This window comes from Manis javanica, chromosome 1, assembly GCF_040802235.1.
Source record: "Manis javanica isolate MJ-LG chromosome 1, MJ_LKY, whole genome shotgun sequence".
NCBI lineage: Eukaryota > Metazoa > Chordata > Mammalia > Pholidota > Manidae > Manis > Manis javanica.
This window is the reverse complement of record NC_133156.1, coordinates 38,455,261-38,477,966: the sequence shown is the minus strand read 5'-3', so window position 1 is coordinate 38,477,966 and position 22,706 is coordinate 38,455,261. Positions and strand designations below refer to the sequence as shown.

Genomic DNA, 22,706 nt, shown 5'->3' with positions numbered 1-22,706 from the left:
TAAAATTTAAACTCTTTTGAGTTTTTTCTGTTTCTCTCTCTCTGTATATATATATTACTAACTAATATATATATCACCAACAATGCACTTACACTGGTATTATTTGGTTGATCAGTTTCAGACATTATCTATTGATCTCCTGTAAGGGTGAATAGGTTTTGGCTTTCTTGCATCCCCACCCCACTTCTCTCTGCCTATCTTCCCAGTGTAGTCATATCACAATTTTATGTTAAACCAGTGGCCAGAATTTACATTTACACATAACTATCTTTCATATTGAGCAAATGCACTAAAATTACATATCATTTCTTGCACAGCATTTTATCTTTGCTTATTGTAACAATTGCCTCATTTTTTCCTTTTCTTTATTTCTCAAGTGTCCATCAAGATTCATACCAAATGTTCCAACCTATCTGTCAAAGATGTATCAAACATTTTCAAATCCCTAAATGCATGAGATAATCTATCAGTTACACTCACCACCCCAAACCTTGTATCTCTGCCCTTCTGCTCCAGCCTGGTTTGGTTGTTAGGGTAACTAGTCTCCAGATGCTTCCCTCTCACCTCTAATGAACTTCCTGGTATTCATACCCTTGAGGTGTTCCCTCTGCTTGAATCGAGGATAGCCTTGTAATTTACTTTTTGACTAATAGAATGCAGCAGAAATGATGCCAAATCACACCTAAGGTTAGGTCATAACTTTGCAGATTCTTCCTGAGTCTGTTGGAATGATCATTTTTGAGAAAGCTAGATATTATATAAGAAATCCAGCTACTCTGAGACTGTCATACTTTAAGGAAGCCCAAAATACCTGGCGGAGAGGACATGTGGAGAAAGAGAATTGCCTATTCAGCCCTTGGTTCTTCATATCATCCTATCTATTTGCTAGACTTGTGAAAAATCATCTTGGACGTTGTCTTTGAATCTTTTTTCATATTGAAGACTTTCTCCAAATGTCTGGTGACCCTTGGTTGTCTATTCATATTTAAAGTAACACGCTGAAAACTAATTAGGTAGTGCTGCCTGCATGATTGAGGCCCATGCACTGGTAACTTTGTTGCAGGAGGATTGGGTTGATACTGTTGGGAGACATCAAATATCAATATCTGTCTGTCTTTTACTAGGGCCATTCAGTTTTTCCAGAGGTTAAACACCCCATTTTCCTAAGAATAGGATCCTACAGTTCAGGGGCAGTGAGTGGGAAGGTTTTCTCTGAATCCATCTATTTTCAACCCTGCCCCCTGTTTTCTGGCTTCTCTGAGTCCAGAGCCTCACACAATATTTGTATTTTCATTAATTTTCATCAAAGTGAGCAATGTTGAATGTCGGAGGGTCTTTTGGCTTATTATAATCAAATGAGGATTTCTTTTATTGAAGTATAGTTGATATACAGTATTATATTGGTTTCAAGTATACAGCATAGTAATTTGACAGTTACCTACATTATTAGATACTTATCCAACTAGCATAGTTACTATCTGTCAACATGGAAAGATGTTACAGAGTTATTGACTATATTCTCTATGCTGTACTTTCATCCCCCTGATTTATATTATGATTGAGATTTTGTGCCTCTTTGTCCCCTTCACCTATTTCATCCACCCATCCCTGCCCTTCCTCCATGGTAACCAGCAGTCACTTCTCAGTGTCTAAGAATTTATTGCTGTTTTGTTTGTTTTGCTCTTATAAGTGAAATCATTGGCATTTGTCTTTCTCTGCCTAGTTTATTTCACTTAGCCTAATACCCCGTGGGTCCATCCATGTTGTCACAAATGGTAAGGTGTCAATCTTTTTTATGGCTGAGAATTATTTCACTGTATATATGTAACACTCTTGTTTATCCATTCATCTATTGATGGACACTTTGGTTGCTTCCATATCTTGGCTACTGTAAATAATGCAGCAATAAAAATAGGGGTACATGTATCTTTTTGAATCAGAGATTCTGTTTTCTTTGGGTAAATTCCTAGAAGTGGAATTATTAGGTCCATGATATTTTCTATTCTTAGCTTTTGGAGGAACCTCCATACTGCTTTCTATGGTGGCTACACCAATTTATGCTCTCACCAACCTTGTAGGAGGGTTCCCTTTTCTCCTCATCCTCACCAACATTTGTTATTTTTTGTCCTTTGGATACTGACCATTCTGACTGGTATGAGGTGAAATCTCATTGTGGTTTTGATTTGCATTTCCTTGTTTATTAGCGACATGGAGCATCTTTTCATATGCCTGTTTGCCATCTATATGTCTTCTTTGGTAAAGTGTCTATCCAGGTCCTCTGCCCATTTTTTGATTGGGTTATTTGTTTTTTTGGTATTGAGTTGTATGAGTATTTATACATTTTGGATGTTAGCCCTTTATTGTATATATCATGTGCAAATATATTCTCCCATACTGTAGGTTGCCTTCTCATTTTATTGATGGTGTCTTTTACTGTACAGAAGCTTTTTAGTTTGATGTAGTATTACTTGTTTATTTTTGTTTTGTTTCCCTTGTCAGGCAGATGTTTCCCTTGTAGCCAGAAAAAAATTACTTATGCTTATGTTGAAGAGATTTTTACCTATGTTTTCTTCTAAGAGTTTTATGGTTCCATGTCTTATATTAAGGTCTTTAATCCATGGCTTTACTTTTGTGCATGGTGTTAGACAGTAATCCAGTTTCATTATCTTGCTTGCAAGTGTCCAGTTTTGCCAACAGCAGTTGTTGAAGAGGCTGTCTTTTCTCCATTGTATATTATGGCTCCTTTATCATATATTAAATGACCATATATGCATGGGTTTATTTCTGGGCTCTCTATTCGGTTCCATTGATCTATTTGCCTATTCTTGTGCCAATATCATACTGTTTAATCACTTTAGTTTTGTAGTATAGTTTAAAGTCAGGGAGAGTGATACCCCCAGCTTTGTGGTACTTCTCAAGATTGCTTTGGTTATTCAGGGCCTTTTGTGGTTCCATATAAATTTTAGGATTCTTTGCTCTAATTCATTGAAAAATGCTTGGTATTTTGATAGGGATTACACTGAATCTAGAAATTGCTTTGGGTAGGATGGCCACTTTAACAATATTAATTCTTCCTATCCATGAGCATGGGATAGATTTCCATTTATTTGCGCCTTCTTCAGTTTCTTTCATCAGTGTCTCATGGTTTGCAGAGTACAGTTCTTTCATTTTGTTGATTGAATTTATTCTCAGGTATTTTATTCTCTTTGATGCAATTGTAAAGGAATTGCTTTCTTGATTCTCTTTCTGTTAGTTTGTTATTAGCATATAGAAATTCAATGTATTTCTGTATATTGTTTTTACATCCTGCCACTTTACTGAATACATGTATTTTAATAGTTTTTTTTGGTGGAGTCTTTAGGGTTTTCTACATATAGTATCATGTCAGAGGATTTTTTTAATATAGAACATTTGTGCATCATTAAATTCCCTCTCTGGAGGTGGGTAGGAGGTGGCCACTGGTGTGGTTGGTCTCATGGCTGCATTACCCTAAGGGTCACAGGTCAAAGGAGAGTGTAGTGATTAAGAGCATGGGCTTTAGGATGAGAAAATCTTGGGTTTGAGTTCTATTTCTGTAACTTTTTACCTGTATGTCATTTTTGTAACTCCCTTAAGCCTCAGTTTCCTCATCTGTTAAATGGGGAAAGTAATATCCTATTTCTTAGGATTGCTTATTTTGTAATATAAATAAGCATAAAAAATAATATATCTTATTTCTTAAAATTAAATAATACATCTATGTCATTTAACACAGTGTCTGGCATATAATTAAACATTCAATAACTAATGATGATATTAATCTGTTTTAGAAAACACATCTGGCTGGGCAGCATAAATTTGATTTCTCCTCTAACTGGTTCTTTGGTCCTAGATATATCACTGGAACTATAAAGTCCAGAAGGATTATAAATATCATCAAATTCAAGCCCTGTAATTTGGTTCATGGATTATCTTTTTTGCTTTCCCCAACAATTGGCTTCATAAACAAGTGCTAGGATTGAGCCCTGACCTTGGACTTGATGTCACCTGAGCCTGTCTTATAATGACCACAGTGTTATTGACGCTCTTCTTTCCTTGCCCAATCAACTCGAATGGTGATTTTGACTTATGTGATTGTTTATGGCAATCTTAAGTTTCTTTCCCCATCATCAGGGCAAGGGGGCCAAGGGTCTGGGTGAGGAAGAACCCAGAAAAGGAACAGAGCCAAATTCCAGTCTAACTCTCTTTTGGCTCCTATGAGGAGTCCATGTGTAAACATCTGCCCACGGAGAAGTTCCTCCCATTTTATTGTAAGCTGCACAGTAGCCAGGAGGCCTGTTGCTTATGCACAGCTTACACGTGCACATGCACACAACAACATGCACGGATGTTCCTACACATGTGGGAAATCCCTCTATATGTACTGTTAACTCTGGGGGGGAAAGATGTGTTCCAAGCCAGAAGCAAATTACCTTTGAAGCCAAAATCAGTCAAGGGAGAAATAAAGTGGGAGAAACCCACTTATTGTCTATAAGCAGTTGTCCACTTCTGCTCACTGGTGTCATACAACCTGGTTGCAGAAGAAGAGGCCCCACCCAACATCTCCAGTCCAGGTATGCCCTATTGATATGGAGATGCACTACTTTTCTCTACCCCTTGGAAACACCTATTGATATGGAGATGCACTAAGGTCAGGGGCGAGGGATTCTGGAACTACTGCAATTTTACCCACATGCATAGACAGAGAAGTCCATGTATGCGTACACCACCAGTCCACACATTTGCACACACACATACACTAGTGGCCAGGAGAAAAGTGCTCAGCACATATCATACATCCCAGATTGAGGGAGACCACTCAGGACAGGGAAAGGGAAGATTATGAGGCAAAAAGAGAAATGAAACTAAAAGATCCTGCCCTGTCAGCATTAACTGGAATATAAGAAATGGACTTTGAACAGACAGACTGACTCTTGGGGCCTGCTAACAGTCAAAATGTCCAGAGGGACTCTCACTGTTTGGCTGCTAATGAAGCTTGGGTCGCTTTATCTGAGTAAGTGTTTTGAGTTTTTCCTTGCAGGATTTCCCAGACGGCTTGGTATCCTGTAGTAGATTTCCATGGCTAACCGGGCCTTAGTAAAGCAGAAACCTGCTTCTTTCCTGCTCCCCCCAGGTTTCCTTTTTAGAGGGTCTCTCGCCTTCCTTGTTTCACGAGGTTTTATCCTGAGACTGGTTTTGGAGTTTTAGCATGGAGGTAACTTCTGTTCATATCAGAAATAGCAATTTAAGAAGAAACACAGAAATAAGGGTCAGGTGGAAAGGGCTTGGTACTGTTAGCACAGAGTCAGGGGGATCCGTTCTGGTGAGAGCTCTTATTATAATCCTTATTTTTCTCTTTATTTTCAGCAGTTTTTTGTTTGCTTTTTGTTTTGTTTTATTTTGCTTGGGATGAGGCCTCAAGGTGAGGTTTCTTTTTTGCACATTGTTTCCACATTTTGGACAATATAAATATACATACTAAATTTGGGCTAGTTTAGACTTTTGCATCTGGGTGGTATAGAACAAAATGCTCTGTTCTGAGCTGCTGTTGTATTTTGGTCACTAGCCATCGACACTGGGAACATGTCTAAATTGCTCTGGTTCTTCCATGTGTGAAATGAGGGGGTCAGCTAAGACCAGTTTTAGCAATCCGTAATTCTAGGACTAGACAATGTTGGATGTCCCTTACAGTTTTAAAAGTTTGTAGTTTCTTTCACATGAATCTTTCAAATGTGAGGTGTGGGAAAACACCTATATTCCAAGGAAAACAAATGTGTTCTATCCCTCAAGCCTTTGTCTGCTCTTTCTTTCTTTTCTCTATAAATCCATGTATCCTCAGATCTCTACCTAAGTCAGTCTTTTTGTGAGCTCCCATAGTCCATGGACTAGTTTAGTGTCTGCTATGAGTTCCTGTCTTCCCCGGCAAAGAACTTGGCACCTTGTAGTAACTATTCTCTTATCTTCTACTCTTCCCAGATACTCTGTAGGGGTAAATGGATTGGAAGCAGTTACTTTTTTTTAATCAGTGTTTTTGTAGTAGTCTTTATCTTGTCCTGGAAACTTGAGGTATGGAGGGTTTTCTTACGCCAAAAGTTGCCAGAGTCTATGTGTACATTTCCTGTTACTGGCTGGACAATGATTGCATGGGCTTCTCCACTCCTACCTGAAGGAGGCAGTGCCTGGTGACATGCCGGTTTTTTATTTATGCCTTTTCTAAACGGCTAATTTAGAAGACAATGATATACAGAGAATTGATATAGATACTCAAAATCACTGAGGATCAATCAAAGCTGGATATGCCAGATCAAATGCTTCACTCTGGAGATGGTGAAACTGTGACTGGAGAAGGACCCAAGCTGACACCAGAACCTATGTTGTACCCACCATCCTGGGTAATGCCCAAAAAGGGGAACTGATTTGGTACCAATGATGCTTTCCACCAGGATATTTTAGTAACTGGAAGGAACAGTATCTTGTCTTGTTTTTAAATTCTGAAATTATTGCTTATTTGTTATTAATTTCATGTGGCATTTGACAATTCATCTCATGTAAACCCTAGAATGATTCCTAATGCTAGTATTATCTGTTCCCTTTGTCTTATGATGATAACAAGGTCAGAATTATTGTGGCTTTCACCCAAGTACAGAAAAGCAGTAATTGGCAGAATGAGGTTTATAGTGTAAGCCTAATGGGTATTGTTCTGCCACACCAAATTGCCTACTTCCTTTATTTAACATTACTTTTTAATCAGATGAGTAGTACAGAAATACCCTTGGTGAAAAGAACAAAAATGTTATAAAGCTAAAATCCCTTTTGACTGCCACACCCCAGCCCCGTCCCCTTTGCTCTGATCACAGAGGTGACTGACACAATGAGCTGGTATACATTCCACCAGACACCTTTCTGTGCATCTACCTCCATTCATCTGTGCCCACAAAAAAATGCAAGCTATTTTATTAATTTTTTAAAATGCTTTTGCATTTTGTGTTATTTGAAATTGGCCTTTTGCATACATTAACAAGGTTTGGAGTTTTTGTCTTTAATTGATATTGATCTGATTCTAATAATCTTCTATATAGGAGTCCCATGGAATGAATATGCCATATTTTTGCTGTTCCCCATACACACATCATTCATTATGCTCACATATATGTGAGGGCTGCAGTAAACATTTACAAATAGGTTTCCTTGTACACATGTGCCTTTCTAGGGTAGATAACAAAACATGAAAGTGTGAATGCTTAACTAGGATACATGCATGTTCAGTATCAAGAGAACCTGCCAAAATGCCCGACAGTGTGGCTGTACCAACTCACATCCCATTTCACGCAGGTTTACTCTGGTAGGCTAAGTTATTTCCTGGGTCCCTGTCTGGCAAACACTGGGTATTATGAACCTTCTAAATTTTTGCCAGCCTAATAGGTAAAATTTACTGGCTGTTTGTATTTCCTCATCTGTGAATTGCCTGTTACATCCTTTGTCAGTTTTCCTATCAGGTCTTTTCCTATTGAGCAGTAGGATGCCTCCTTCTATACCATGATACATGGAGAAATAAACTGCCGCATCTCCAGTAGAAAGAATTCTCATACATATTTTTAAATTAATTTTCCAAATATTCATAGGAATAAGCTCATATTTTAGATGTTATTATTTTAGGTGAATGCACGCTGTGTTGCTAACACACCTGAGGGTGATGACAATGAATTTATTTCTCTTCCTGGGTGCATGGTGGGCAAAATGGACTTCCACAGCATTCCCACCGTGGCGATGTGAAGGGACTGTGAGTCCAGGGAAGGCTCTGGGATGGGCTGAATTTGGAATGGCTCTCATCACGAGAGCCAACTGTGAAAAACCCAGGAAGCACATCCTTTTTTTTTACCATCTGGGCGACCTTAGTGTCTGTGCTCACCTTCTCCTAATATCTGGATGTTCCTGATCCCTGGAGCCAGAGAGGAACAGGGTACTGCTGGCCATGTCTAACAACACAGCTTAGCCAAATGGGTTAACAAAGTTAGTGAATGGAGGCACTTAGGGGGTTGCTTTGGAGAAAATAAGCAGGGACCGAGGTACCCAGAGGGAGCAGGATGTGGTCCTGATGATTTGGAGCTTCAGCCTGGGTTTCATTTCAATAGCACTTTTTTTTTTGTCTAGAATAATTTTTGATGCTCATTTATAACAGTGGGCTTAACATCTGCAGCAGTGAAAATGTTTTTGCAGTTGCTCAGAGATTGAAGTAATCTTAGAAGAGCTTGTCTAGAGGTCCTCACCCACTGTTGAGGTGGACTTAAAAATATCAGAACAACTGGGAGAATTTGGTTATGTACATTTCCATGGGCCTCAGCCTCAGAGATTCTGACTGAGGGGTGGGCAATAAAATATGTATTTTTAACAAGATCCCCAGGTCATGCTGATGAGCAGTTGAAGTTGGGAAACATGGATACTTCATTTTAGAGCTGGTCAGACCTCCCAACTCACATAAGTAATGTGGTAAAACTAACTCTCTAACATTTTGTATGTCATACCTGCCATTCTATATAAATCTATAATAATAACTGGTCCCTTCCAGTTCTAGAGTTTTAAAATCTTTGCATTGCACCTAACTTCATATCCTCTAACAAATAAATGTTCCAGAGCAATTAATTTCTATTCCCAGGACTGAAAGGACAGGACAGTGGAGTATATAGTTCAACCACCTATATTCCTGCCCTAGCCCTCTCTGGGCTAGAAGACACAGAGAGACCATTTGATGCATTCAAGTCAATAGTACAGAGTCACTGCTTATGCAGTGGGTGGAGTGCTACTTTTTGGACCTGTTTATATGAGTTTGTGGAATTGGGCAAAGAGTCAGGATCTTTCATTGGAAAGATTACTGGTTTCTTGAATAGTATTCAAGTCAGCAGAAAGGACTTGCTGAGGAGATGAGCTGAGAGAGTCAGGTGGGGTCTCCTTTTGGGGTGTGCAGTCCAGAGCTCAGGTGCGGTGAAGCGCACATCTGAATTTAGGCTAAAGAAGCATATTCACTACAATTCTCTTCACCTTCCTGGAAGCATCTATCTGCACAAAGGCTGGGTAGCACATCTGAGAGCTTTGGTTTACCGCACCTCCTAGTGTTCTCATCTTTCCTCACAGCTCCAGCTGCGTCAGAGACTGTGACAGCATTTTTGGGTCAGTCGGTGACTTTGCCCTGTAGGTATTCATCCTGGTCTCAGAGCAACAGCATGTGCTGGGGCAAAGGCCAGTGTCCCAATTCCAAATGCAATGAGGAGATAGTCCACACCGATGGCCTGAGGGTGCTCTCCAGGAGGTCAGCAAAATACGAACTTCAGGGGGATATCCAGAGAGGGGATGTCTCCTTGACCATCTTCAACACCGATGAAGGTGACAGCAGTGTGTACTGCTGCCGCATAGAAGTGCCTGGCTGGTTCAATGATGTGAAAAAGAACATTCACCTGCAGCTAAGGAGAGGTGAGTACAGGAAGGGGCTCGTGTCTGCGGGAAGAGAGATTTGGTGGTTAATGGGTAATGAATTCAGTGGGTGGTGTCAGACAGGCTGTAGCTGCTAAGCAGTGAGTGGGCTGGCAACAATCTGAGATGTGTTGCTATGACTAGGGGAGCTGCAGTATGGAGTAAATGCTGTGGGGGCCAAGAAGGTCACAGAAATGAGTGAGGGGAGATGGTGGGGAAGGGAACCCGTGAATTGCAGGGTCAATCTGAAGAGGGCACCTGCTGCTTATCTGCAGGGCTGTTGACTTGCAGACATTTGGACCCAGTGTTCTCAGATCCCCCCAACTTACATGTGAACTACATTGTTTTTTTTTGCATGCTGGCAAAGATGTAAAAATTAAGAAAAATACCATGTAAACTCAATAAAAGGTGTCCATGAGTCAGCTTCAGCTGTAAGCCAATAGTTTGCAGCTGCTACCAGAAGGGAAAGGGCTTGGGATTTGGAGACACTCAGTGAGGTTTGCAGGGACTCTTTCCTTCTGTTACTGTCAGTTGCTTTTGATGAAATTTGGAATATGGTAGAACACCTAAAGATTTGAGCTACGTAGAGTACAGCTTATGGTTCGACTATGCTGACAATAATCACCTTTCTCATTTACCTGGAATGGAGCCTCTCAAAATAAGCTCTGTGCTCAACTAGCATCAATGATGCAAGATTCTTTTCCTAACTGGATCGGCATCTTAGAAAGAGGGTCTGGATAGCCAAATGCTTATCAAACTCCTCTGGCTGCTCTAATGCATTCTAAAATTTGAGAACTGACAAGGATGCTTCTAATTAGAGGACTTTTATACCCATTAGTATATTTTTCTCTAAAGGCAACTGTGTGAAATAGAAGGTATTATTCTGATTTACTGACATTAAATGACACCAGTCTGAGTCTTCTCTTTTCAAGCCTTATATAACCAGCTATTATTTTATAAAAGGCTTGTTCACCCCAATACTCTATAGAGTCATTTCTAAGTTCACTTGAATCTAATGCTGCCTTTCTGGGTCTATCAGTTAATGGACATTTGGCATCTTTAAGAGAGGGTAGTATCTAGAATAACTGTGGTTAATGAACACAAATTCAAATGCTTAGTGGGCATGAACTCATCTTTAATATCTGAAAGCTACTACTTTTCACCCTATTTTCTATATTCTGGGCTCACTTTTTTAAGGCTTAATTTTATTTTTATTTTATCATTGGTAGAAGACCTAAGATAGGTTCTACCCTCTTAGCAAATTTTCAAGTGTACAGTATATTATTGTTAACTACAGGTACAATGTTGTGCAGCAGAGCTCTAGAACTTACAGACCTTGTGTAAATGAAATTTCATGTTTGGGCTCACTTTTGATACATTTGTCTATTCATTTATGCAATGTTTTTGGAATACCTACTATGTGCCCAACACTAGTAGGTATTAGGTCTGTAGCAGAGAACAAATAAATACCAGATTTTTCCCTCATGTAGCTTACAGTCTAGTCTAGTGAGAGAAGAAGGCGTTAAGCAATAATCATCAAATGAATGTGTAATTAAGAAATGTAATAAATGCTGTGAAGGTAAAGCATGGAAGTACAAAACCATGAAACCTAAGTGTTACTGCAGAATACAGATAGCCTCCTTGCAGAAGTATCCTTTTTAGCTGAGACATGAGGGTTAAGCCATATAGAGCGACTAGGAAGCAGCAGGCACAGAGTTTCTCCAGCCAGAACGGTCACTAGTATGTTCAAAGAACTGAAGAAAGGCCACTGGGCTGGGACAGGGTGAGGAGAGCAGAGGGGACAATGAGAGGAGACAGGACAGCACCGGATCAGGTGGAGTGTCGTGGGCCAGGTTTGCCAGTCGGCTTCTTTATCTTAAGGGCCAGGAGAACTCAGCAAAAAGTTTTAAGCGGGGAGAGGACATAACTAGACTTGTCTTTTAAAAAAGATTAGCCAGTGTACGAGAACAAATCAGAAAGGTTAGGAGCAGAGGAAAGAAACCCAATTTTTATGCGCATTGCGATGGTCCAGCTAGTAGACCGTGTGAAGGTGGCAGAAACGGCGAGAAACAGTGGATCGGCCGGATCCGGATAGGCTCGCACAGTTTCCCTCACCTTCTGTTGGTTCAGCAACAACCCGCCTTCCGACCACCAGCACTGGTCTGACGACACCAACCGCCGGGCTTCCGGCAACGACCGCCATCACGCTGGAACTCACCACCGCAGCACCGCATCAGGCCGGAACTGCTGCTGCGCGCACGACGGCAGCCACGTGTCCGCCGACCTCCCCGCGCGCCCTCCCGGGGGCAGTCACAGCGCGGACGTCTGCGCCTCCCGCGGAGGGGCCCGCCCCCACTGCAGGTACGAGGTACAGCCGCTCAGGGCTACCTTGGGTCTCCTGGGAACAGGGCTCTCCCCTGAATGGGGCAGCCCAGAGACGTGCTTTCCGGTGTGTGTGGCATGGTGTGGTGTGTGTGTGTGTGTGTGTGTGTGTGTGTGTGTGTGTGTGTGTGTGTGTGTGTGTGTGAACAGAACTTTGTTTTCTCACAATTCTGGAAGTCTGAGTAAGGTTGATTTCTTCAGGGGCCTCTTTCCTTGGCTTACAGATGGCCATCTTCTCCCTGTGTCTTCACATGGGCCTCCTTCTGTGTGTGTCTTTTAATAAGACACATCATGTTAGTCCATCAGTACAACCTCATTTCACCTGAATTACTTCTTTCTCCAGATATAGTTACATTCTTAGGTACTAGGGGTTAGGTCTTGAGCATATGAATTCTGGTGGGATACATTCGGCTCATAGCTGTGCATAACTGTGTGTGTTGCATGCATGTGTGTGTGTGTACATGTGTCATTGGGGATGCGGTTTCACTGAATTGTTCCTTATTTTTGTTTTATGGTTTCCTTTTCTTTTTTTCTCTCTGCTTTTGATAAGTCAACTTTTTTGGTTCTCCAGTTGACCTTCCAAGAATCTCGGAGATGTTTACTGAAGAACCAGGAAATGTCACCCTGGGTCAGACTCCAGTTCCACCCTGCCAGGAGTTAAGTCTCTTCCTGGCAGTAGAGATTAGATGAGGATAGGCCTCCAGATGCCTTAAAATATCCCTTGATGATGAACTGGTTTCTGGCCTTGTTTCTTCCTTCTTCCCTCCCACCCTCCTTCCTTTTTTCCTTTCCTCTTTCCCTTCTTCGTTCTTTTCTTCCTTTCTTCCTTTTTTTCTGAATCCTTCTTCATCCTGCTTCTTGGGCCTCTCACTGAGTTATTAGCTTCATGGCTAATGGGGGCTTATCACAGTTCCTACTATGTTTCAACCTCTGATTCTGAGGTAAGAATATTGAAAAACAATTATGAGATAGCTTGAAGGCTTTTTTAAGGCATTCTAGCTGCCTCAATAAAAACTGGATAATTTAGATAGCTTTATAATACCAAATTGGCTAATTCTATTTTTTTTGAGAGGTCACCTCTCCTATTTATTGATTAAATGGTTGTTTACAACAATAAAATTCTGTATAGGGGACTCAATGCACAATCATTAATCAACCCCAAGCCTAACTCTCAACAGTCTCCAGTCTTCTGAAGCATAATGAACAAGTTCTTACATGGTAAACAAATTCTTAAATAGTGAATAAGTTCTTACATGGTGAACAGTTCAAGGGCAGTCATATCATGGAAACTTTTGGGTTTGATCACACATCATGAACTATAAACAATCAAGTCAGATATGATTATTCATTTGATTTTTATACTTGATTTATATGTGAATCCCACATTTCTCCCTTATTTTTTTTTAATTAAATGCTGAAGTGGTAGGTAGATGTAAGATACAGGTAGCAAGCGTAAGTTAGTGCTGTAAGAACTCAAGTGTAGATGATCAGGTCTGTACCTATAGACTAAGTATTAATCCAAGCTAAACAAGGGCAACAAAACATCCACGGATGCAGAAGATTTCTCTCAAACAGGGGGGGTGAGGTTCTAAGCCTCACCTCTGTTGACCCCCAATTTCTCACCTGATGGCCCCCTAATTCTATTTTATTCTGAGTAGTCACCTAAAGTCCATGAACCCTAAACCTGTCATTTTTGTATGCAGTTTTTATTCTTCTGGCCTTTAAAATAACCATCTTAAAATGTAAAATTTGTAGGTTTTTTCCTCTTGATTCTAAAAATTACTTGCAATCCTTGAAGAAAACCTGAAATATATAGAAAAGCACAAAGACTACCATAAAAATAGTTATTTTTTTAGCCACTTTTTATCAGAGGTTTTTCTCTTTCAGAATCACAAACTTTCCTTCTCCCCAGTGACTCTCAGAGAAGCACTGAGGTGACTTCTGGAGACAGTGCCTTACTAACATCCAAAGGTAGGTAGACACTTGCTCTCTTTTTCTGTTTTCTCATCCCTTGGACTGAGAATAATAAAATATCATTGAACCAGGCAACTAGAGATGACTTTTGGGTTCTTTGTGCCATGGAGCCCACCCAGGATAAATTGCTATCAGGGCAGCATTTGTGGTTCATTCATTCTTGAGGGGGGTGAGAGAGAGAGAAAGAGAGGGGGGGGTTGGGGGGAGGGGGGAGGGGGAGGAGGAGGGAGAGGGGGAGAGGGAGAGGGGGAGAGAGAGAGAGAGAGAACACAAACTAGCCCTAATTTGTCTGTGTACTCCTCCATGGTGGCATATCCCTGGGATATTTGCCTTTTGTTGTAGGTTAAATGGTGCTAAGCTGCCTCATCCTAATTCCAAGCACACCAATCTGTTGAGTCCTCTGAGGGATGTACTCATTTGATTCACTGTGGAGGGAAAATCCTCTCATTCATTTTGTCCATCCACCAAAATGTTTTTTAGGACCCAGGAGCAGAGAATACTCCAGAAATAAGAAGTGACTCAGATCCTTAGGAGTGCCAGAGAGAACTGCCTGGGCTTGACTTTCAGTTCTACTACTTTTTGTTAGGGGTCTCTGGCCTTGGTTTATTCTGTTTTGTTGTAAAGTGGTATAACTTTATGCATGTAAAGGCCTTAGATGAGTGCCTGCCATGTTAGCAAGCACTCATACGGTAGAAGTTACCTTAATGGAGCTTCTAATCAAGCAGAAGAAAACAGACATGTATGGGGTAAATAAATCAATGCTTATGATAGTACAGTAGAGGGAGGCAGTATGGTGTACTGGTTCATGTGTGTGCTCTGGAGTCATACTGCTGGGGTACAGATCCAGCCCCTACTTGCTCTGTAACTTTGGGAATGTTGCTAAATCTCTCTGGACCTTAGTTTTTACCATACTGGTAAAAAGAGGAATAATAATAGTACCTATCCTGAGGATTAAATGAAAGAATGTGCGTAGATCACTGTGTACAGGGTATGGCATGTGCTAGATGCTTAGTAAACATGAGCTCTTCTCTTTTTAATGACAGAAGTCAGTTTAGGGGACAGTGGGGCACCAAAAATAGGAAGACAGACATTTACCTAAGTTTGTTTTCTCTTTTCCATTGTTTTTTTTCCCCAGAGTCCAAAGGTTGGGTTTTTCAGTCAACATCCCAGGCATCAACGTGGGAAACCAGTGTCTCAGTCACTTTTCCTCAGCTAAGAGGTAAGGGGCTGTGCTCCTGTGAGTGATTTTATCTTTGGCTGTGGGACAATCTGTCATCTGCCTGCTAGTCTGGGGATTCAGCTCTTTTGGGTCCACTGTGGCCACATCCCAGCTCTTGCCACAAGCTGGAATGAAAATGAAACCCGCCGAAAGCACCAGTACTGGCCTTGTCCCTCCTCCGCCTCATTTCTGAGACTGCTCTGTTGGGTCCGCCTTCTTCCTTAGCCACTGTTGACTTGAAGCTAGGAATGCTGATAGGAAAATGACCCATTCATTTTTTCAAAATATTACTTATTTATTTAAAATTATACAAATATTACACTAATGTATTTTTCTTAGGGATACATAAAAAAACGTAGAAATAAAATTCTCTTTGACTCCCTTTCTTTAAACCCAGCCTCTCCTCTGCGGTAGTCACTGCTATTAGTCAGATCTTTTCTTGTTCCTTTATGTGTGTGTATAGGTATAGAAATACACATTTTTATTTTGTCTGTGGATTTTTTTTTAATGCTAGTTTACTGCATGTGGTCTTCTGTGTTTTGTTTTATTTACCTAATATTACATATTGGACCACTTTCTCCTCCAGTCTGTGTAGCTCTGCATCGTTATGTGAAATTGCCATGCAGTATTTCATACTATGGGTACTTACAGTATCCATTTCCCATTGAGGGTTATTTAGGTTCTTCTGGTGTTTTATTATAAATAGTCTTCTGTGAGCATCCTTGTATGTGAGTATTTGCTTAAGTGTTCATGCAAGTGTTACTCTACCTAGGTGACCAAAGAGGAAAAATGCTAGGCTAAAAGAAATGTGCACTTTTATATTTAAAAGCTATTACAAAATTGTCCTCTGAAAAGCCTGTGCCAGTTTATTTTCCCACCCACAGAGTATCTTATTTCCCGTATCATCCCTACACTTGGTATGACCATTTGTTTGTTTTCAGTCTCCTGAGAAGAAAATGTCATCTCATTGTTTTGTTGTTCAGATTAATGAGAGTTTGAGTATCTTTCTATAAATTTATTAGCCAGGAAGCAGCCATCCTGTAACTCTGTGAAGGAAGCATGTAACTATACTCACAAAGGCTCAGAAGATAGAGTTAGAGGGGACAGATGAGAGTGAGTAGAAGGAGGATAGGTTTTGAAGGAAGACTGTAAGTCAAGATGAAATGCAAGGGTGATCTAATATTGAAAACTTTTACATGTACTAACTCATACACCAAAGGACAGGAAATGTGGACTAGTTGTTGATAATTTAAGGGATGCTAGGTGCCAAAGATTCAAACCTTTTTTGTCTCTGGGATGGGTAAGGGTAGAGGACTTCCTTTTTAAAGAAGAGAAGGTAACAACTAGAAAAGTGATGGAAGGTGGGCAAGGAGTTTTCAGAATGTTACAATTTATTCCATTTAAATCTTTACTAATTTAAACTGAATTGCAAGGGTATAAGAGGCCAGCAATGCTTATCTTCTATAATATCCCTGATGATTTTCATTTCACTGCTCCTTAATACAACCTGGGAGAGAGAGAACACTTTATGCAATATCTGGAGGCTGCCCTGCTGGGGAGGAGCTTGTTACAAGAAGATCTGTCCATTTCTGTGTACCATCTACTCATTATGGGAAAAAGTACCCCAAAAAACCCAAGGTTTATTGAGCACATATTATGTCCTGCTTGTATGTACCACTTCATCCAATCTCTCTCTAGCAGATATGCATATTTCTATTTTCTGTAACTTCCCCAAGAACACAGCGCTCAGATGCCAGACAGGAAGTCTAGCTCTGATTCCATGCTCTTAGGTACTATTTTGCCTCTCTTTCTAGCCTGAAATGAAAGACCATGTGCTTTGCATGTACCATCCTCTCTTCCCAGTGGTTTTTGTAATGAAACATTCATAATAACAATTGTGCTTACCGTCTACTGAGGACTTAGCCATATGTTAGGAGCTATACTAAGGATTTTTAATGTGTATTTTCTTATTTAAATTTCACAATGATCAGGTACAGATATTACCCTTATTTTACAGATAAAGAAATGAAAGGTCTTTTGCATGTAGTTGTCAGTTTTCCCAACACCATTTATAAAAGAAACTGTCTTTTTTCTGTTGTATATTCTTGTCTCCTTGGTCATATATTAATTGGCCATATAGGTGTGGGTTTATTTCTGAGCTCTCTATTCTATTCCATTGATTTATGTGTTTGTTCTTGCAGCAGTTCCATACTGTTTTGATGACTATAGCTTTGTAGTATAGTTTGAAATCATGGAGTGTAATACCCCCAGCTTTGTTCTTCTTCAAGATTGCTTTGGATATTTGGGGTTTTTGTGGTTCCATACAAATTTTAGGATTGTTTGCTCTAGTTTTGTGGAAAGTAACATTGGTGTTTTCATAAGGATTGCACTGAATCTGTTGAGTGCTTTGGGCAAGGTGGCCATTTTAACAATATTAGTTCTTCCTGTTTGTGAGCAAGGAATATCTTTCCATTTATTTGTGTTTTCTTCAGTTTCTTTGATCAATATCTTGTAGTTTTCAGAGTATCGGTCTTTTACCTCTTTGGTTCAGTTTATTTCTAGCATTTTATTTTTTTTAATAAAATAAATGGAAAGATATGCAACTGTAAATGGGATAGATTTCTCAATTTCTCTTTCTGTTAGTTCACTATTTTTATATAGAAATGCAACAGACTTCAGTGTATTCATTTTGAATCCTGCAACTTTACTGAATTCATTTATTGACTCTAATGTTTTTTGGTGGAGTCTTCAGGGTTTTCTAAAAAGAAAGAAAGACATGGAAGATTGGAAAGTTTATTGGAGAAGCTGACAACTACTGAGATTTTTCTTTGTTTTAACACTTTGCATTTTACATGCATTGCCTCATTTGATTTCTCACAAAATCCAATGAGATAGATACCATTATCACTTCCACTTTAGAGTCCATGAAGGTTATTTAACTCGTCTGGTAAATGATGGACCTGTATTTAACCCATGTCTTTTCTACTCTGATGTGACTCTAATACCATGCTATGTTGCTTCTCCCTGACCTCCCCTCTGGAGCCACTTACAGAAGAAGACTCCTTCTTCATTCACATGGAAATGCCTTCAGTCCATTTCAGAGGGCCTGCATGCCTCTGTGGGGTTTTGTTCCCTAGCTAAATATCCCCAGTTACCTCTTCATTTCTTCATATAAACTTTTGGATGGCAAGGCTTCCCTAGTTGAGGGCTGGTTTAAACCACCCAAGAGGATCCTGCCAAAATTGTTCTCTAAAATTAACATTACTTAGAGTGGCAATTCTTCACCTCCACTCCATGGCTGCCTAGAATGTTGTTTAGAGATGTGGAATGACTTACCTAAGATTATGTAGCTTGGCAGAGGGAGTACTGGGACTCAGGTTTCAGGGATTTTAAACTGTGTCCATGGACTCTTAGGTGGGGTTCTCTGTAAATGGGTTTACAGAGATAGGGGTGGGCATAAACCCCCAAAATTATATATATGATTGCATGTGTATATGTGCATACACATTTTTCTGGGGGAAAAGTCTAGGACTTTCGTTAGGTTCTCCAAGAATTCTTCAAAGCCCCAAAGGGTTAGAAACCACAATCCAAACACAAACAAACAACAATAACAATAATAGCATCATAGGTTTCTCCTCCAGCTGAAGGAAGTCTGTTAAGGGAATACAAACACCTATTCCTCTGGGTATCTAGAAACTCATATGAGTCCATGTAGCCTGAGGCTTAATTTCATTTCTTTCTTGGCAGCAGGAATGTGTGAGATGGTCCCAAATTGCCCCTGAAGGCTCAGTCTCTATTGGGGACAGACTCTGAAGCCAGGGCGAATGGAGCCATTTGACTATGTCATTTCCTAAATAAAATCAGGTGACATGGGATAAAATCCTCTGTTGATTATGCCTTGGGTTCACTTTTACTGCTTCAGTAACATCCCATATCCTTTATTTCTTGTCCTTTCTCCTCATAGTGTTCTGTATAGCATTGGGTGGAGTCGGGTAGATTTGAAAGATCTCAGTTGGGGAGTCGAACGCTCAGGGTTATATCTCAGGTCTGCCATTTTGTGCTTTTTTTTTTAGAATCTCAGGTGGGTTACTTGTTCTAGTCTTTTATAAATCTCAGTTTCCTCAAAATGTGCAATAGGATAACAGCACTTATTTCATAGGGTTATTAAGTGAGGAAATGCATGAGAAAAGCACATAATACACAATTACTAGCTAGTAAATGATAATCATCATGACAGATTCCTATTTCCTCTCCTCGTTACATCTCTGCTGCTATTTCTTCTCACACACCTTCACCAGTTCGGCAGGATAACAAGAGGCTGCTCCCACCAGCTCCCAGCTGACTCACTGTTCCTTATACGTAAATAGACACATTTTGGTTTTATGGTTTTTTTTTTTAATAGCTAATCACACCAGGGAAACAGCCAATGAGTGACAAAATTACAAACTTGGGGAAGTTACAAAAGCTTTTAAAAAAATCTCATGATAGTAATTCTCTCTCAGAAATCTTTTCATTGTCCTTTTCAGATGGCTCTACAGAACTCTCAATTAGTGGCTTTATTCCTATGGATGGACATCTTTAATTTTCTGCTGCCTTCTCATTGTTTTGTCTTCCTGACCTCGCTCCATTTATGGAGGCTCCTCTCTACAATTTAGGCTTGGATATCAAGTTATGCCAGAAAAGAGCTATGGCTCAGTTTGCCATGCAAGGGCTTCCAGATTTTTGTTATTTATTTTATAAGACAACTCCAAGGACATCTCTCCTGCTTCAGTGTCCTTCCCTTTTAATGTGTTTGGCCAGCAGGCACCATCCTAAGAAGCCCTACATAGGGAGACAAATCCTCACCTCTACTCTAAAACTGCCTAGAAATGGAGCCCAGAGATGTGGAGTGACTTTCTCAAGATCACACAGCTAGACAGAAGGAGAGCTGAGAGTCATACCTGGGTTTTAAGGGTTTTAAACTTGTGTCCATGAACTCCTAGGGAGAGTGTTTTCTGTGGAAAACCAGGAAACTGAGAAGATGGGGAACTGAGGCCCATGAAAGGCCAGTGAGTGGAGAGAGGCCTTGTAGTGGATGAGGAAGACAGGTGCTGGTCTCTGTTCCAGGTCTGGCAGCCATTGTCTCTCTCAGCAGAGCTCCCTGATGGCAGATTTTTAAATTTGCTCCCAAAGTGTTAAGATTCATTTTTTCTCAGCCCCAAGATGGATCATTATATCCATTACCGGCATGAAGTCAAATCTGTAGAACAATTTCAAATTTAATGCACCCAAATGCACATGAGGACTTTGCTGTCAATCCAGTAAAATTGGGGAAAATGAACATTGCTCTGGGAATAACAACATTTTCCTTTCTTTGAGATTCTTGCAGCAGCCTTTCCTTGGCCACAGAGTAAGGCTGGTAAGGGAATGGGGAGGGGATGTTTTAGGAACATTTGTCCTACTGTTGTATCATTCTGCTTTGCCAGGCCAGCCCAGGCTTCATGGTTCAGAGCAAGCTGACCTTTCCATGGAATCGAAGAATTCTCAGAGGGAGAGAAAAGTGACTGGAGATGGGGTTTTATATCTATCTTAGCATTTGGTTTGGCTATGTGGAAGTAGGTAACATGACAGTCAGTAAAGACCTTTCAAATCTGTCACTTACTACCCATGGCTTGTCTATAGTTTCTTCTCTGTGCTTGGCACAGACATATAAAAATAAGTAAGTCATGACGTCTTTCCTTAAACAGGTCACACTTCAGTGGGATAGGCAGGCTTGTGCATGGTAAACAACCACCATGGGGGCTTTGTTTTGGGATAGAAATATGAAAAGTTGCCTTGGGGGCCCAAAGAAGGTTGAGATGGATTCTATCTTGGAAAGTCAGGCCAGGATGATTTCACTCAACGACCTTTGGATTGATTCTTCAAGGATGAGAACATTTCATTGAGCAGGGAAGGTGAATAGGCAGGGAGAAGAGCATGAGCAAGGATAGGGGGACTTGATGACAGCATGAAATTTTTGGAGATTGCTTAATAGTGTAGTTTAATCTAATGAAGATGGGACACTGAAAACGGTCTAGATTCTTCAATTCCTTGTTTGATGGGCTGAAGACTTTAGATTTCATTCCATGGTTGTAAGGAACCATTCATGGTTTTTTTGCGTTGGGAATGACATTTTCAATTCTGTTTTAGGAAAAATTGCTCTGGCAAGAGTGTAGAAGATGGATTAGATGCGACCAAGCTTGGAAGCAAAGGGGCTACCCAGGGAGTTCCTGCAATAATTCAGACTGGAGATGAGTGTCGAAACTAGAATAATGGAAGCAGTAACAGCAGAGAGGGGGCAGAGTCAAGGCCATTTAGGAATTAGAACGGAGAGGACTGGTGACCAGGGTAAGAATGAAGGATGACTGATTCTGCATACTTGCAAGATTAGATCAGTGTGATGGGTTAACTGAAAAAGGAATCCCAGGAGGAAGACTGAAATCTGTTTGGGAGATCTTGTGTTTGAAGTGTCTCTAGGAAATGTCTAACAGGCAGTCTGAAATGTGGGGCTGGGCGGACCTATGGATGCCTGGTTAGGGATGGGTGTCTTTGATGATTGGCCCCTACCTCTGACCAAACAACTAATAATTGCTCTGATGATTCACATTATCAGAATAGAGACTTGCCATTATACCCATACTTTCATTCGTTTTATCTCACAAGGGCAACTCAGGGCTGTAGATATACTTTTGGGAGTCATTAATAATAAATGACATTTATCAAGTGCTTATTATATGCCAGGGCCAGGCTCAGTGCCTTCAATGCATTGTCTCATGGGTGAGGCATTGTCTGAATCTGTGAGGATGATTCTATTGTTATGTCCAGTTTAAAGGAGAAGGAGAAGTTAAGAAATTTGACAGACTTGGAACCCCAGCCTCTTGGAACTTGAAACTGAGCTCTTAGACACTTTATTATTTTGTCTCATTAGCCTAGTGGGTAACTGATGTTCCTGCAGGATCACCTCAAGATACTGTGTGAGATGAAGGGAAGGAGGAAGAGGTACAAAGGGAGACACCCTCGTTCCCTAAAGGAAAGCCACATTGGGAGAGGGCGTCGTGGAAGCAGAAAAGCCAGCTTAGGAGGCAGAGGGGGACAACAGACGTAGGGAGGGAACCAGGAGAGCACGGCGGCACAGGGAGCTGGGCTGCCGAGGGTTAGGGAGAGTGTTGTGAAAGGTTAGGAGGTTCTAAACGCTGGTCAAGAAGGATGAGGCGTTGAGAGCGCTGGTGTGAACTGTAGCCAGGGGACATTAAGTGGAATATTAGTTCTGTGGATGGGTGGTCCCAAGTCCAAAGATGAGCAATTGTTAGAGAATGAATGTTAGGTTTCTTTCAGGAAGTTTGAGGGTAAGTATTAGAGGGGAGGCAGGGTAGAAAGAAAGAAAGGGATAGTAAATGGGGCAAAGCTTGTCCTGGTGAGGGAGAAGGGGATGCAGTAAAAAATGGGGAGGGAGTGTGTGGTCTGGAATTGGAGATAAGAGAAAAGGGAGTGAGGATAGGATCGGTGAGGGTAGGAGAGCAATCAGATCTCATGTTCACTTCCTGGGAACCAAGACCCTGAGCTTAGAGATCATCCAGTCCGTGTGTGCTGGACCTGGCTGTGGGCCAGGACCACAGGGAGCTGCGTGAAG

The 22,706-nt window shown here is 40.7% G+C and overlaps 1 protein-coding gene and 1 long non-coding RNA gene across 2 annotated transcripts in view; one reads left to right on the top strand and one right to left on the bottom strand.

Moving 5' to 3' along the window:
- LOC140848368 (uncharacterized) overlaps positions 1–11,717 on the bottom strand; it is a 57,147-nt gene extending 45,430 nt beyond the window's left edge. Inside the window, exon 1 of the long non-coding RNA XR_012129134.1 lies at positions 11,599–11,717. This is a non-coding gene — a long non-coding RNA (uncharacterized lncRNA). The remainder of the gene's footprint in view (positions 1–11,598) is intronic.
- The window catches only part of TIMD4 (T cell immunoglobulin and mucin domain containing 4), a 31,844-nt gene continuing 14,038 nt past the window's right edge, over positions 4,901–22,706 (top strand). The window contains exons 1-5 of the mRNA XM_073231334.1: positions 4,901–5,032; positions 9,148–9,483; positions 11,614–11,844; positions 13,753–13,836; positions 14,975–15,058. Coding sequence (XP_073087435.1) covers positions 4,975–5,032; positions 9,148–9,483; positions 11,614–11,844; positions 13,753–13,836; positions 14,975–15,058 — 793 coding nt within the window. The 5' untranslated portion in view covers positions 4,901–4,974. The remainder of the gene's footprint in view (positions 5,033–9,147; positions 9,484–11,613; positions 11,845–13,752; positions 13,837–14,974; positions 15,059–22,706) is intronic.